Source organism: Lepidothrix coronata, unplaced genomic scaffold, assembly GCF_001604755.1.
Source record: "Lepidothrix coronata isolate B3197 unplaced genomic scaffold, Lepidothrix_coronata-1.0 Scaffold164, whole genome shotgun sequence".
Taxonomy (NCBI): domain Eukaryota; kingdom Metazoa; phylum Chordata; class Aves; order Passeriformes; family Pipridae; genus Lepidothrix; species Lepidothrix coronata.
In genome coordinates this window covers 1,099,564-1,115,373 of record NW_016690344.1, presented here as the reverse complement: position 1 = coordinate 1,115,373, position 15,810 = coordinate 1,099,564, and the positions used below count along the sequence as shown (strand labels likewise).

The following is a 15,810-nucleotide window of genomic DNA, read 5'->3' as shown; positions in this document are numbered from 1 at the left end:
TGGCCAGCACTCTACCTCTACATTGACTCCTGGATGGTAGCAAATGCTCTGTGGGGTTGGCTGGACTGATGGAAAAAGACCAATCGGCAGCACAGAGGTAAATCCATCTGGGCTGCTGAATTGTGGCAAGACATCACTGTCCAGGTAGAGAAGTTAGCTGTAAAAGTGTGTCATGTAGATGCACACACACTCAAGAGTTGGGCTACTGAAGCACATCACAAGAACGGACAGGTGGACTGATTTGCCAAGATTAAAGTGTCTCAGGTGGATCTGGACTGGCAACATAGGGGTGAATTATTTCTGGCTCAGTGGGCCCATGATGTCTCAGGTCATTAGGGAAGAGATGCAACATACAGATAGGCTCATGATCAAGGCGTGGATTTAACCATGGACACTATCTCCCACCTTATCCATAACTGTGAAACATGTGCTGCAATCAAGCAGGCCAAGCAGGTGAAGCGTCTGTATAGATGTGCAGTATGCAATACATACAAACTTCCTGTAACTTCAGTATTAGGCAGAATAAATAAAATAAACTTTTTTAAAATTATATTGACTATCATTCTAGTACAGAGATCTTCCAAACAATTAAAACTGTTCTAGAAGTCAGTCAGGTGAGCAGAACAATACAATTCAAATGCTTGTTTTTTTGCCTACAGAGAGTCACTTAAGTTGTTAAAAAAAACAAACAAAGAGAACAATGTATTCTTATTGGAATTTTGTTGAGAAAGTTATCTGCAAATGAAATAAGAATAACCAAATTTACATATGCATTAACGTATTTGTTTGCTCTATATCCCGTAACATATACATATACACACACCAAAAAAAGAGGCTTGAAAATATTTTGTCTGCTAAAATACATACAAAACTCAGAAGTGTAATGGTTTTTTTAAAGGTTTTTCATTCCTTAAAGGAATCTGAAGACAACAGTGAATTCTGTGTTAGCAATTTAAGTGGGGGACATCTGTGTTACTTTGAATGCTTCTTTATTCACCTGTACTTGAGTGGAACACCTGTCATAAAGAAATAAATTCAGAAGATTAGAAACAGTTTGAGTTATTCTGGCAAAGGCGATTTTTTACAATTCTCTGAGGATTCTGATTATTTTAGTAATGATGTTTCCCTTGTCTGTCTCTCTCAGTAAGTCTTTTGTCCTCTTTTGCATCTAAACAGCAATTGTGTAGAAACTGTTGAATATTTAAAACAGAAAAATGCTTCTCTGTCTTTAAAATATGTGTCCAATCATTACTTTGGTATTCACTGCAGTTAATCGTGATGCATTTATTAATGTGTAAATACTAGACATTTCCTTTGGCATTCCACTCTCTGCTTGCAATTCATTAACATATTGTTATTTTAAAACACTAGTCTCTGAGAAGACATCAGATTTTCATTGGATTGGTCTCACACTTGAAAAAGCATTTTTATATTCTGAATGCATCAAAACAGCAAAATCTCTAGGCAGATACTAAGTGGGATTCACTGAAACACAATGTTAGTTCTAATGGACGGATGATTGTGTTTGGTCTTTTGAAACTTTGAAGTATAGGTAAGTCTTGATCACACAAATTAATAAATCCTAAAGCTGGAGTTAACAATAACCATTACACCCAAATTCTGCAGCTTAGCCCAGCCAATTTTTCAAAAGGTCAGGTTGTGAACTGGAGAAGATCAGGGAGGTCCACCGCATAGCTTTGTTGCCAGGCATCTCTCGTCTGGATTGTTGCAGGCATTTATTAGTATTCGTCAGCAGACTCAACAAAGCAAACAAGAAATTCAAGCACGAATAATAAAATGAAATGCTGCTATATAACCCTTTGTCATTCAGCAAATATGGGACTTTTTAGCTACATTGTTCCTAAACCTGGGTTACTACTTTAATTTTTCTCCACAGTGCTGACTGAATGAGTATGCATGTGTGTTAAATGCAGAGCTCCCTTAACAACTGCAGGACTGCCATTTAATCTGTTGGTAGATGGACCATTTCCTGTGGGAACTCTAGCTATGATTTCCAGATCCACCAAATAAATCTCAGATTAAGATTCCAAATGAAACCTGCCTTTGGCAGATAAAAAATGTCAAGATGGATATAAACAGTAAAATTATAAATTATCTAGGTGTTGCACGATGACTTGATGTGCGTTTTTTGTTTACACTTTCCCTGATATCACAACTATACAAAGGCATTCATCAAATGTCACACTTTCATAATACTGGAGGCATCATTAAAACTGTTTGGCTAAGGACCTTGAAGTGTTTAAGCAGTAGCTCAAAAGTATATTTGTGCAAAGTAGAAGAATAAATTTACATATCAGCAGCAGCTCATAAGGGATGGGTAAATATTCTGTTTATCTCTCATTGTAATTCAGGTTAGTTTAAATACAGGGTTTCAGGATATCATTACAGCCTATATGGAGTCATTACATAATTTCCAAACATAGTGTCTTGCTGGAGTTTTACTAAGCATGCTGTGTTTATGTTTTCTAAACCAGCTAAAAACAAAGTAAACCCTCCCACCCCATTTGTCTTTTGCTATTGTCATATCAGACAATTGCTTTTCACATATAACCCTTTCATTATCTAAATCTTAATGATCCAGAACTCCCTTTTATCTAGGCAGGGTCATGTTTCCTGATGCCCATTAATTATAGCGAAAATTCTCTTATCCAAATGTACTCAACCTCTCCTACCACAAACAAACAACTAAGGCTTTGCTGAATTAGAGTTCTAAACAAAATCCCAGGAAACTACAGCTTTAGAAGTGAAAAAGAAAATTGTAATTTAAAGTGTCTGACATAAAAGATAGGTCACTCTACATAAAGTGGCCATAAGACACCTTGCCCTCACATCCTTTAGTCCAAGTAATGGTCTACTAAAGATGCAGGTGAACTCACATATAAGAGTCTCTCTGAAGGGCCTTTTATTTAATGAAATTTTTGTTATGTCTTTGCTCTTAAGCTGCATTGTAGCTGTTATAAAAATAGAGTTAATGAAGGTTTCTAAAGAAGAAAATAACCAAATTGCTCTTGCACTTGTGCTAGGTCTTCTAAAGCTCCTTCTGAAGCACTACTTAAAAATTACTGTTGTTATAAGCGCTGTTTTCTCTGAAGCACATTTCAAGACATTCTGAAGTCAGCTGCACTCATATTTTACAGACTTTGATTCAAAGTGCAATACTTCAAAGTGTGCATTCTCTCCATCCTTACTGGTTGCACTACTCAATGCAGATAAGGCACTACCCACTTTGAGCACACTATAAAGGTTTGAACAAAATCATATTCACAACACTGCAGTGAGCCAGGAAAATACTGGATATCTAATTGTGCTTCTGATGAGGAGCCTTTCTGCATGCACCCTGGCCAGAAATGCACTGTATTCAACCTCTCAAAATGTACAAGGAAAGAAATGGGATGAAAAAAGGAGAGATGAGAATTTATACACATGAAAGGGTGACTATATTTACAGGAAAGACCAAGCAGTATTAGCTCATTCTTATCTTCTAAGCCATGTCACACTATTCCCGCTTTTTCCATGGAAGATATTTTCTTCATCTCCCACACGCAGTGTCGCTCAACAGTTACTAGCCATTCTTCCTGTGTTTTACTCATGAAAGTTCATCTTCTCAGCCTCTTTTCTGCCTTTTACACCATAGAGAGAAACCTGCAACTATGTTTGCCACTTTGCAAGGGGACCTCTGACAGCTAGCACACTGCGAGCTCGATGCTGAAATCACAGCACACATTGCACACACTGATCAATTGAGCCACATGGGTGTAGAGGACTCTGCCTCTGCATATCACATAGATTTTTTCTGCATACACACCCATGCAATATCCAGGCCTTCTTTCTTTCCCAGGTAAACAGCACTCTATTGCTAACAGAGGGTAGGAGAGGGAGAACAGGCTCACAGTATCTCCTGTTGAGGCATGTAAAAGAAGAAATAAGACTTCAATATGTCAAGTATGGTTTATTCTTCCTCTATTATAACCTTGGAAGAAGGGCTTTAGATTTACTTTACAGTGTTTACAGCTGTAGTGGGTATATTCTGGAGAAAGAGAAAGCAGCACCTTTACCATTAGCTGCTTTTTGACCCAACTAGAGCATCAGATGAAAAATCTTTACAATACCATATTACTCTCAAAGCTTTCTTTACCCATACATCTTTGTGTGTGTCAAAGTCACACAATAGTAATTCCAGACAAAAAAATCTCGTTTAATTACTATTACAAAAACCCACAAAAAAGTATATTAAAACCATTACATGACTAGAAAAGCTTTCTACATCTAAGATAGTCAAAGTTAGCAAAAAAAGATGATTCATTTCACTTAACCTATGCATATGACTGTACATTTCCTCAATTACCATGAATGTAAAAAGACTCCCAAAAACCAGCTTCCCACAAGATAAAACACTTCCTTTCCAAATTTCCCTGCATAAGCTGATTCTGCAGTTCTGTTTCAATTTGCATTATCACATCTCTTTAAAGGCAGTCTCCAGATACGCAGTTTTAAAGTATATTTACAAGGTGTGCAACCATTCTTTTGAAGTTACATGGAAAGTTCCTATATGGGTGATAACTAAGAGTTGTCATCAAATTCCTGCAAGTGAAATTGGTTCACTGCTTACATTTCAATATGTGCTTTAAGCGCTGGTTAAAAATACATATATTTATTTCTATTTTTGAAAAATATAGTAACCACCTTTTAAGAAAACAAACCACTTTGCCATTAAAATTAATCAATCTCTTACCTTGTTTTATTCTGGAATCAGCAAAACTGTGATTAATGATGAAATAATGGATGCTTAGACATATGACATAAGCAAAAACATTACAACAGTGAAAGACCATATAATACAGAAGGAGGAAAGCTGCACCCATTCAAATGTGGTACATGACATGAGTCAAATGAGACACAAATTTAACTCCAGTATTTGCACACTCACCACCTTCCTATCCTGCTAGCTCTTTTGGAAAACTGCCATACGGAGTCCTGAATGTATATGTAAGTACAAAACCCACCCAATTTCAGGTTCTCTCTTGTGCTGTCGCAGTTTTAATGGTTGTGTAGTTTCTACCATGCATATAAACCCTGCTCAAGTAATAACTCCACCAAGATGCAATGTGCTTCCCCACACCCACCATCACTGCAATGCAAAGATATGCACCTATTGGTCAACAGAAGTTTATTTTCATAATGGAATACTATTCTGGCCTTTCTACCTTGGATCCTGAATATTTTTCATTTTGAAATGACATAGTCTTCACTGGTCTGCTGTCAATGCTCCTGGTATATTCTCTCAAGTATCCTTAGAGAGATATGAAAAAAGGCACTAACCTCCTATTAAAAACTAGGTGCTGTGGAAATAAACAGTACATTTAAATTAGATATAAACATAAAATAACAAACCTTGCACATAAACTGTTCTTTGTTTCTCCCTAATATACTACAACAGAGACAAAGTCTTCAATCCACACAGGGATATTATACTCCAAACAATCAGAAAGTTAAAAAGAAAATCAGATATCAAACACTTCAGATATACTCCTCTTAAACACTACCTTTCTTTCAAGTATTTTATTTTATAACATCTATTAACAGGTTACATATTATCCCACGTAACTGCCATAAACCTACCACTTCTCTGTATCTAAAGTTTTTGCTACTTTTTTTAAATTCTCATTGCTTGACTGAATTTTCATCTAGTTGGCTGAATTTAATCTCAGATTTGCTTTACCATCCTTATTTGCTGACAAATAATTTAACCTCCAATATTTCAGTATGTTATTAAAAATTTGAATAAATCATTACGAGGTTATTCTAAACCCAGCTTTTAAACTTCCAAGTTACAAGCAAGGAACATCTAAATACAGTACAGTACCAGATGTACAAAGGAAGACACCACGATGACAAAACAAGCAGAACACAAAATGGTATACTCTTCAACACAGACATTTAAAAAGAAAATGAAAAGCTGCTGTAACACAATGAGAAAATGCACCAGAATATCTACCAAGGGCACTTACTAAACATTATGTTACTGAAATTTAGCTATTACCTTTATGATAAATGAATGTAATTTAGCTGTTAATAAGCAAAAAAAAGAAATTCCTCATCCAAACAAGTATGATGACAGGAAATTTACCCATAATACCTTTTTCTAACTTTCGTAGGAGCAAAAGCATAAAGAATTACATGACTTATTAATGATTAGCTAAAAAAGTGTATAATTTTTACTTTTGTCTATATAACAACAACTATTGGACACATGGATCTGTAAGTGTTAGCTTGGAAGTAATGGTTTTCTAAACAGATAAAAATATTAATTTAATGCATCAAAAAATAATACACATGAAACTCAGTATCTATTCAATTTTAAAAAAATCTGTGAGCAGCAGCAGAACACCATTTCTTGCAATTAGACAGAAAATATTTCACAGAGAATCAGTTTACAGTATGCACTTGTCTACTTTGGAAAACTTAACCTTTTGAACCATTCTTAGGGTATGCTGACCCCTAAAGGTCTAAAAATACTAAACCTGATTAAGCCATTACACATTTAAATCATCAGAATACAATTCTCCACTGGTATTCCACCATGACTATTTTTGTTTATAGACTATATAATTAAAAAACTTTTTAACTTCACTCAGTAACAGCTCAAAATTCCATAAATTAAAAGGGGTCTATAAGTAGTTTATTTTACAGAATAATATAGATAGAAATCCATTTACAGATGAAAGAAAAGCATCATCTCCATGATGGAGCATTTCTTTTTTCTTCTAAACAGATTCTTCATGAGAAACTTGACATTTATTATCTTTTGAGAGAGAATACATAGCATAAAATTCAAAAAAAAGGAAATATACAAGATGCTATCAGACTTTGATATAGAGGGAAACTTCGATGTTGACACATCTATTCAACTTTGGTTTTTTTTAACCTACACATAGTCACTTACTGGCAACAATTCACCCTTAACTGAAGGTCTCCTTCCCTTTCTTCCTTCTGCACATTATTATCTATTCACAAGCCACTTTCTGACAATTCTCTTCTGCAAAGTCAGTCATGTAATGTACTCTCAAATTCAGTGGTTTTTTTTTCCTTAAGTTTCTGCCATGAAACATAGAAGAATGTATCTGTGAACAATTGTGTTTGGTCATCCAAATACAAATACAAAAAGATCTTTCCATCCTGATGGAGACGAAAACTCCATGAACCATGGAAGTTCCAAGTTAAACAAGGCCCCCTTTACCTCCAAGCCTTACCTTACTGTCTACATTCACTTGAGGTATTAATGAGAAAGTAGTTAATACTAGTAGATGGCTTAATCATACCCTAGCCAGGAGTGAACAGCCAAGAAAGTTACTTTAAGACAGAGCTTCAGATTTATTGTAAATCATTAAGGAAAAAATGTTGAACAGTAAAATGCAATGTACAGACCCAGAATTCAAATAAGACTTCTCAAAGTTACACAAAAACATTTTCAATAATTCAGAAAATAAAGGTGAAGCTTTACATTCGTGTAGCTGCTCTCCTGTTACCCCAAATACTTTTAAGGGGTAGTGTGTGGCTCTGAGGGTTTTTTTTATTTCTTTTCTTCCAAAGTCAGTCATATATCAGCAAGAACAAATACATTCCAGTCACTGCCTAGCACTGGTACAACACCAGAGGTTCCTTATTAATATCTTTAAAGTCCCTACCTTTTGACCAGTTCTCCATTTGTGCTTCTGAACTTGTTTGATCTGGCACTGAGTCCAGTTTTTGCTTGAAGATTTCAGAGCTAAAATAAAGCAAACTTTAGATAAATAAACTTGGAACACACCTATACTTTGCCTTCATTTGGTGGAAAATTTACAAGACAAATGATTTTTATAACAGGACAATAAAGTCTGCATACTTTTAACAGTCAGTGAAAAATTATATTTCTCAGTAAAATATTTTTCTTCACTCATCTAATTTTTATAATTGTTTGGTTCAGCTGTTTGTTCCATGTAACGCCTTTGTTGAAATATTTATTAGTTCGGTTTTTTTCTTCTAGAGTCTGGTTTTGGAAGTACATGTTACTGGGCACCGTCCAAATCACACCAAGTAGTCCCACTAGAGGCAATGAGACTGCTCACTTGGGTAATTATTACAGATGGTGGTAGCACTTCACTTTACAGCATTCTTTCTCCTGCTTTAATTTCCTAGATAAAATGGCCTTAGATACTAAGTGGTCCATGATCACTCCAACTTTGAATTTGCAGGTCTTTCTAAACAGCTAAATAATGCATCCTAATATTTGCATACATATTGGTTCAGAATACAGTTAATTACACTGTTTCAGTATTTCATATAATCAAAGATCTTCAAGAAATAACCCTCGATACTCAAAAATAAGATCTACAGTAAAACGTTATGCCAGGCATCATCTTGGGTGTTAAAATATATGTTTCCTTATGTGTTAAAAATCCAACTATATTCCGTATCTCAAGGAAATCTAAATAAATCTGTAATCTTGCTAACACAGCAGGCTTACCACAAATTTTATTACTTACTCAAGAACCTTTTTTAAAAAGTTTTGTACAAAGGACAATTTTTCATCTTGAACTATGCACTTGTGCTTATTTTGTATGTTTTCCCTGCTATTTTTTTTTAAATTTATTAAAAAGATAAACATGTGACTTGAAGAGACAGTGGCTGGATCATGAAAACACCCAGAGAGTGTCTTGTGCTGAAAAATGTAAGAGTTAAAAAAATATTTAAGGACATATTTTAAAATTCAAGCATATTATACCAAGCCACATGTTCTAACTAATAAAGCAGCAGAAGAAATTATTTTCCTATACAACATCAAAAAGGTAGAAGTTTTCATTTTTATCTTTAAGATTATAAACAAATTTAATTGTACAAATGCTTAAGATTCAAAACTAAATTTACATTAAGCATTTGAGAAACACATATTTAGCTCATATTTGTTGTTGACTATAAATGTGCATGATAAAAAAAAGGCATAGAATTTGATGTGCTTAGGTCTTAACAAAAATTAACAACTTCACCTCATATCGTGGAACACTGAGTTTCTTACAAGAATCCCTCAAATGAAGCTGACGCTTCTTCTTCAATTCTGTGTAACTGTGTTGATTTGAAGTTGGCAATCTTTTCCTAAGTTCCTCATTTACTTTTGGATTAGCTGAAAATATAGAAGGTTATTAATATCAAGAAATAGGTTTCTGTCAATGAAGCCATTTCCCTACATATTGCACAAAAAGGTTCATAATAATTGCAATATTTTAATAAGATATTCATATAGCAAGACATGAAGAAAATATGGTATTTAATAACCTCTGGAGTATTTTAAAACATGTCTTAGGGCCTTAATGTGCCTAGTAATATACTATTTAAAACCATAATTTTATCCCTCCACAATATACAGTCATTCTTCCTCGCCATTTACCCAGCTAATGAATGCCAGCAATTAGTAAAATGTAATCCCATTGCACAATCATTTTAATGCTTTTAGCACTCAGAAAAGTAAACACCAAATTAATACTGCTCAAGCCATATCAGATCCTAGTTGGAAGCAAGCAATTATAGTTCAGCTCCTCAGGTGTAATTAAATGATTGGAATGATTTAGTTCCATAAATGCAAGTTAATTCATAAGCAAGCAACAAATATACTGGGAGTAATTACAAGAAACATTGACAGTCTAAGCAGGACATGTGCCTTTCTCTACCTGATACAGGAAAATGCTGCCCTCTCCCGGAAATAATAGAGTATGGCACAGGAAAAATTGGTGACCGAAGTCAAGAGACTTTGTCTTCATAGGTGAAATGGGTTCTGCTAATTAATAGCAATTTTCTGGTTTACATATAGAGAAAATAAAAAACGATTGTTGATATTAGATTCAAGTCGCCTATTGGACAAAGTCAAACGGAAAGGGCTCCTTAGGGTTTACCACTTAATTTCCCCATAATAAGAAACAAAAATGTTAGTAAACAGAACAACAAAATATTCCAGGCACTAAGTATGTAAACTGGTTGCTCTGAACACAAACTCTGCAATAGGTAACTGACTTGTGCACAACATTCACATGTCATTCAAGATGTACCTTTACAGTAGGTAGTTTGAACATTCGGTAGTTTTGGAACCAAAACTTACTGAAACATCGTTATTCAGTCAGTGTTAAACTTCACCACAACAACAATCACAAGCTGGCCATGAAGGTTTTCACCAAAGGAATCGTTGGAAAAATTGAATACAATTATTCTAAATTGTTACTTTTATTTGAAGACAATCTCTTAATAATAAATCTGTCTAATAATCAATAGAAATTAAAGCTGGAGTTTAGAATAAAGTGTACTGGTAGACCGAGATAAAACCAAAAATACAAAATTAAACCTAGAATGAATTTTAAATCTAGAATTAATTTCCTTATTCACTATCCATTTATTCAACCTGTGCTAGTGCTAAACTACTTGAACATCATGAAAGTGAAAATAAAAAATAAATTGTCCTTATCTGCTGAATATAAAATTCAAGTCACAGAAAATTCATAGTTAAGTATAAACCCACCTGCAAATATGAATATAAATTATCCAGTATCTTCCTAATATTGAAAGAAACCTCAGATCTAACAATTTTGCCCACTACAGAAATAACAAATGCTTCCCTGTGCTGCATACAGCAGCATGGGAGAAAAACTACACACTGTGGACAGTATCTAACTGTTTTCCACAGAGAGAACTGCAGGAAAGCTTGATTCAAAAGCACCTGATCACTGTAAAAGCCTGAAATTGTTCTTTGGCAATAGCACTTTGACATCAAAATATTTACTTGTTCCAGATCTTGGTGTATTTCAAAACATACTCAAGCTGTGAAAGTAACCTTCACATTTACTGTGAAAATGAAATAAATTATTTTAAGAAGTCATATTATTAAAAGTTTAAAATGTACAGCACATTTGCTTTGCCCTTTGATGTCACAGTCCTATTTTTCTATTCAAATCTTGTACACTGTAAGTTAATTGCTTTTGGAAACTACTTATTATTCATGTAAAAATTAATGTGCCAATGTGTTTAAATCCTTTTAAATGACCATTCATGCATCTTTCTTCTTTAAGTACCAATGAAATCTGTCAAAGATATCAATGCAAGATGGTCTTAGACAAAGTTCTAATATAGATTTTTTTCTGCTAGCATAAGATTTTCATTTTTGTCAACTTTACTTAAATTCCATTAATTTTTTAAGCTGCTTTTAATAAATTCACAAGTAAAAAATTTTAGGCTCCATAGTCTGTCATTTGTGTTCCAGCTGACTTTATGAATATTAATAACAGTGTTATCCTGATTAAATAGGCTTCATATAAAATCCCTGTGAATCCTATAGCTCAGACATCTCATTTTTCCAACTCTTTATGAATTTGGATTCAGACATTAAACTGGAAAAAACCTTAAAAAACAGATTCAATGGTACATTGGTGTACCCTTAAGTAAAAAATTAGATGTTCTAATGATTCAAATAATTAAAATTGATAGGACCACATATTGAGATTTCAGGCTTTCTGTAAACATGCAACATATTTTAACTCTAACGAAAACATCAACACTTCAGAGAGAAAGGATTAAGAATCTATCATAAAATAATAATACCTTGTCCTAATGCTTACCTTAAACAACAGATGATATAATCTTAGATCTTCCATATGGAGTGTGATTTGCACAAGTATTTCCCAAAGAGAAAGAAATTAGTGGATGCTTAATTTCATAAGCATACACATGAAACACATGAACATTCTAGTCTACTATAGGTGTCCACTGAAAAGCAGCATTAATTTTTAAATTAATTTTATACTTTGGGAAAAATAACATTTTCTTAAGAATATCAAATTGTAGCACATAGGAAATATTAATATTATCCTACGAGACACGCAGTCTCAACTGTCAACTTCTTTACATGTTTATATGTTTGAATTATTTACATCTGTGACAGACAAGAATGGAAAACTAAGCTCATTGCACTGCCTTCACCTTTTTTATACAGTGCTAACTGAAATGACTGCTTCCTCATCCATTCAGGGAATATTCTGCAAAGATGGCCATTAAAATACTTTGCCTTCCACTACCTTGGAATATGAATCGATTTTAGGAGGAAAAAAAAACCCTAAACAAAATAATGACTTATTCAAAAGGACAGCATTCCAGTCCAGGTTCTAATTATTCATCAACACAAACACTAATAGGAATTAAATAAAAACAATATATATATAAAAGTAACATATATCTGCAAGATAGGAAGGATACAGTGCTTTACTTGTGCAGTTCTGAATAGTTTTTATTACAGCTGCAGCAGTATTTCCACTCTCAGAGGAAAAAAAACCCAACCTCTGGAGCGTCTGCAGAATAAATACTATACAAAGGAGCACCCCACAATAACACCAACCCCACAACAGCACAATAACACTAAAGCCAACGCTTTCCCTTCCTGGGTAGGACTGAGAAGTCCATCTTCTAAGCTGGAGCTCAGTAACTGACTCCCCCTCCTTGAGAACTGAAAGGCTGCTGAGACCATTCCATACGGAGACCCAGTAACCGCAAACCCCCATTCCTCGGTCTTGTCTTGACGGGGTTTGAAGTCAACCACTGAATCACGGCCTTAGCTGTTGTGACAGGACACAAACGCTTGCTGGTGTCAACTGAATTCACCACTTCTTCACAAAACGTCCGTGAGTCTTGGGAGAGTTTTTCCAAACAGAGGGTTACCCCACCTGCCCTGCTTCTGGTGGAACAAGAGACCAGCTCTCACCACCCCTTGGAACAGCACTGAGCCAGTCTTTGTCCCTCCTAAAGATGCAATTAACAGTTGCCATTGACAGTGCAGGGATGAAATACTTACACTTTATGAATAGGGAAACAGAGAACGAATTTTAGCATTATTTTCATAAGATTAATTATAGTACCAGGATCTCCTGAAATATCCTGAAACGTTTTGCCTCAGGGCATGCTAAACTAAAAGCCTTAATTTAGGAGGGTATGCCACACAAAAACCAGTTACCATCTCGAAGCATTTCCCTAGGGAACAAACAGTTTTCTTAGCCCAGGTGGATGTTAGGTTTTCATGCAATGATGCACTCCTCCAAAAGGAGTCACACTGCCTCTCTATCTTAAGAAACTATGGCAAATCAGAAATCTAAGGCAATGCAAAGTAAATTAAAATTAGATTTGGGCAGTTATAAAAACACTAGGCAAAGGATAACTTCAAATAATTGTTAAATGTAGAATACTACCCATTTATTAGATATTTAAAAGCTGTGAAATCAAACATACTTTGATTACAGAGGTACTTATTTTAGTGTATTTTATTACTTTTATATTTATTAAATACAAATAGTTCATGCAAAATATTCTGTTTCTTTTAAAAAGAATATGAAACATAGGCAAGTGAATTAACCCCATATGTGAAAGAACGCAGCATGAGTAGTACTTCAAATTTATAACTCTAGCACTGCTACAAAGACTTCATGATTTTGGTTCACAGAAGTAACTTCACTATCTGGAAGCTTGATAAAAACATTTTCCCAGAGGCCAGACTCTGGGAAATAATCCCTGTCTTTTCTCCCCTGCTGATTCTTGACCCAAAAGGAGATGAGACATTTGCAGTTGGTTTCAACTAACCTGCATAAATCAGAAAACACATGAAGAAACAGAGCTCAGGTATTTTTCCTTTGCTGTTGCAGCAGTTTCTTCATATTCTTTTTTAAAAATTTGCATCTCGTGCTTTTAATGATGGCATACAGTAAGTCAAAGAATGTTCATTCTCTTTTTCATGCTTTTGACAAAGGCAAGAGAGGAGGCATAAAAATGCATTAAAACAACTGGTTTACAATAGGTTTTACTTATTCCTAAATTAAATTTATTGGATAAAGGACATGTACTTTTCTCTTTATTTTTTTCTCCCTAATTTCTGCTATTAGCTCAGTGTCTTCAAGGCTCAATTTTCTCTCTGTGCATCAGGAAATGTTTATGTGCATCATCAACAGCCCCACATCTCTTCTCCCCTCTGATATATTCTCTCTTCCACATTAACAACCTTCACAATCCACATTAACAATCTTCATTTGTATTTTATTTACTAAACAATCTTTAGCCTGCTCTGTTGTCTTCTGTCCTTTGTCCTCCATTTCTTTGCTTTTTCCTTAGTTTTGTCTTCTCTTAGACAAGGTACACCTTTTCCTTCTCCCTCTGCCTGCCACCTCTTTGAAAGGTAAAGAAAACTGCAGAGAATCTTGTCAAAGACTCTGTCTCCTTTTTTTTCAGCTTTTCTCATCTTGATGTGCATTCTGTGAAACAGCTTCCTTCTGCAAAACCCCTAATTAACATTATTTTCATTCTAATAATGAAACTATGATATACTTTGGTCAGGAGTGGAACAGCCAAATCACTTAACCATCCTTTAGTTTTGTTGTAAACTCTTCACTGGCCTTATAGCTCAATATTATATATCACTTTACATATTGTTACAGACAGCCAGATCTCCTTTTCTAAACAGTTTACAACCAGATTATGATTTCCATAGCTTTTACAGATATGGACAAATATGTGCATTTTAAAGTAGCTGTTGTCTTATCTGGAGCCAAAAGAATATTTAATAGACTATTTCAGTAGAATCAGCACTATATAGCAGTGAGCAGTACCTGAGTATTATGCTCTGTTGACAGGATCATAGCCAGCAGACAAAAGGGAATTGATTAAACCCCTCTGTTTGGCACTCGTGAGACCACATCTGAAGTGCTGCATCTGCTCTGACCTGCTCATGGATACCTGAAGTAAGTCCAGTCATCAAGATGATTAGGGGTCTGCAGCACATGAATTATTAGGAATTCGAAAAATTTGGGCTAGTTGGTTTTAAGAAAAGGCTAAAGGGGGATTTGATTGGGTTTTAGCTGTCTTGTGAGCAAATATAGAGAAGACAGAGACATATTCTTCTCTTGGAGGCAAGTTGTAACCCAGAAAACTCAGAGTTATGGGTAAGAAATTTTTCACAGTGAGGAAGTGTTCACACTGGAACAAATTGCTCAGAAAGGCTACAGAATCTCCATGGCTGGAGATGTGCAAAACTCATTCAGATACAGCAACCTGACCTTTGGAAATGGCCCCATTCTGAGCACACTCTGAACTGGATGATATTCACAGGTCACTTCCTGCCTACTCATTTTGTTATTCTAAGGATTGCAATAAAACAAAACCACCAAAACTAGAATTCCTGTAACACAATAAATTGTAGGTTGCTTTCTGCTTTACAGGGTAGATGAGTAGAGCAGGGGAAAAAACCCTAATGAACAATCAAACAGCAGTGAGGCATAACCAAAGACAACCCATGTGGCAGACAGGCTGAATGCCAACAGGGAGGAAACAGTGCAACAGCATCAGCATAGCATTTTGAGCCCTACCAGTCTCAAGTACCCCATTTTCCTACATGACCAGATGATTTGGCATTAGGCCTAATGTCAAATACTGATTTCTATACCATGCTTCAGCAAACCAAAAATGGACCACTGATTACAGATATTTCACCTATCTTTGTGAAAGCTTTTACCTCAAGCCCCACAAAATCCATCCTCCCAAACTTAAAAAAAAGTCACTGTGACTAAAAAGCTCCAAAGCTAACTATGGAAATAATCCATGAAACATGAGTATACAGTGCTTATGTTTGCAAAATTCATTGTAGAGTATATTGAATATATTGAAATTCCCATATCCCCAAATCATAATTTCTTTTATCACAGAACTAAGTTGCTAGCCCAGATTGTACCATAAAAGCAAAAA

The 15,810-nt window shown here is 34.9% G+C and overlaps 1 protein-coding gene across 9 annotated transcripts in view; it reads right to left on the bottom strand.

The window, feature by feature from the left end:
* The window catches only part of MIPOL1 (mirror-image polydactyly 1), a 198,310-nt gene that overhangs the window by 159,632 nt on the left and 22,868 nt on the right, over window positions 1-15,810 (bottom strand). For 8 of the 9 annotated variants that reach the window (XM_017829435.1, XM_017829441.1, XM_017829433.1 and 5 more), the window contains 2 exons: window positions 9,045-9,178; window positions 7,707-7,786 (listed from right to left, as the gene is read on the bottom strand). In XM_017829435.1, the coding sequence (XP_017684924.1) occupies window positions 7,707-7,786; window positions 9,045-9,049 (85 nt within the window). In that variant the 5' untranslated portion in view covers window positions 9,050-9,178. Of the gene's footprint in view, window positions 1-7,706; window positions 7,787-9,044; window positions 9,179-9,722; window positions 9,813-15,810 lie in introns of those variants that run through there. The other variant, XM_017829439.1, reaches the window with a different exon arrangement.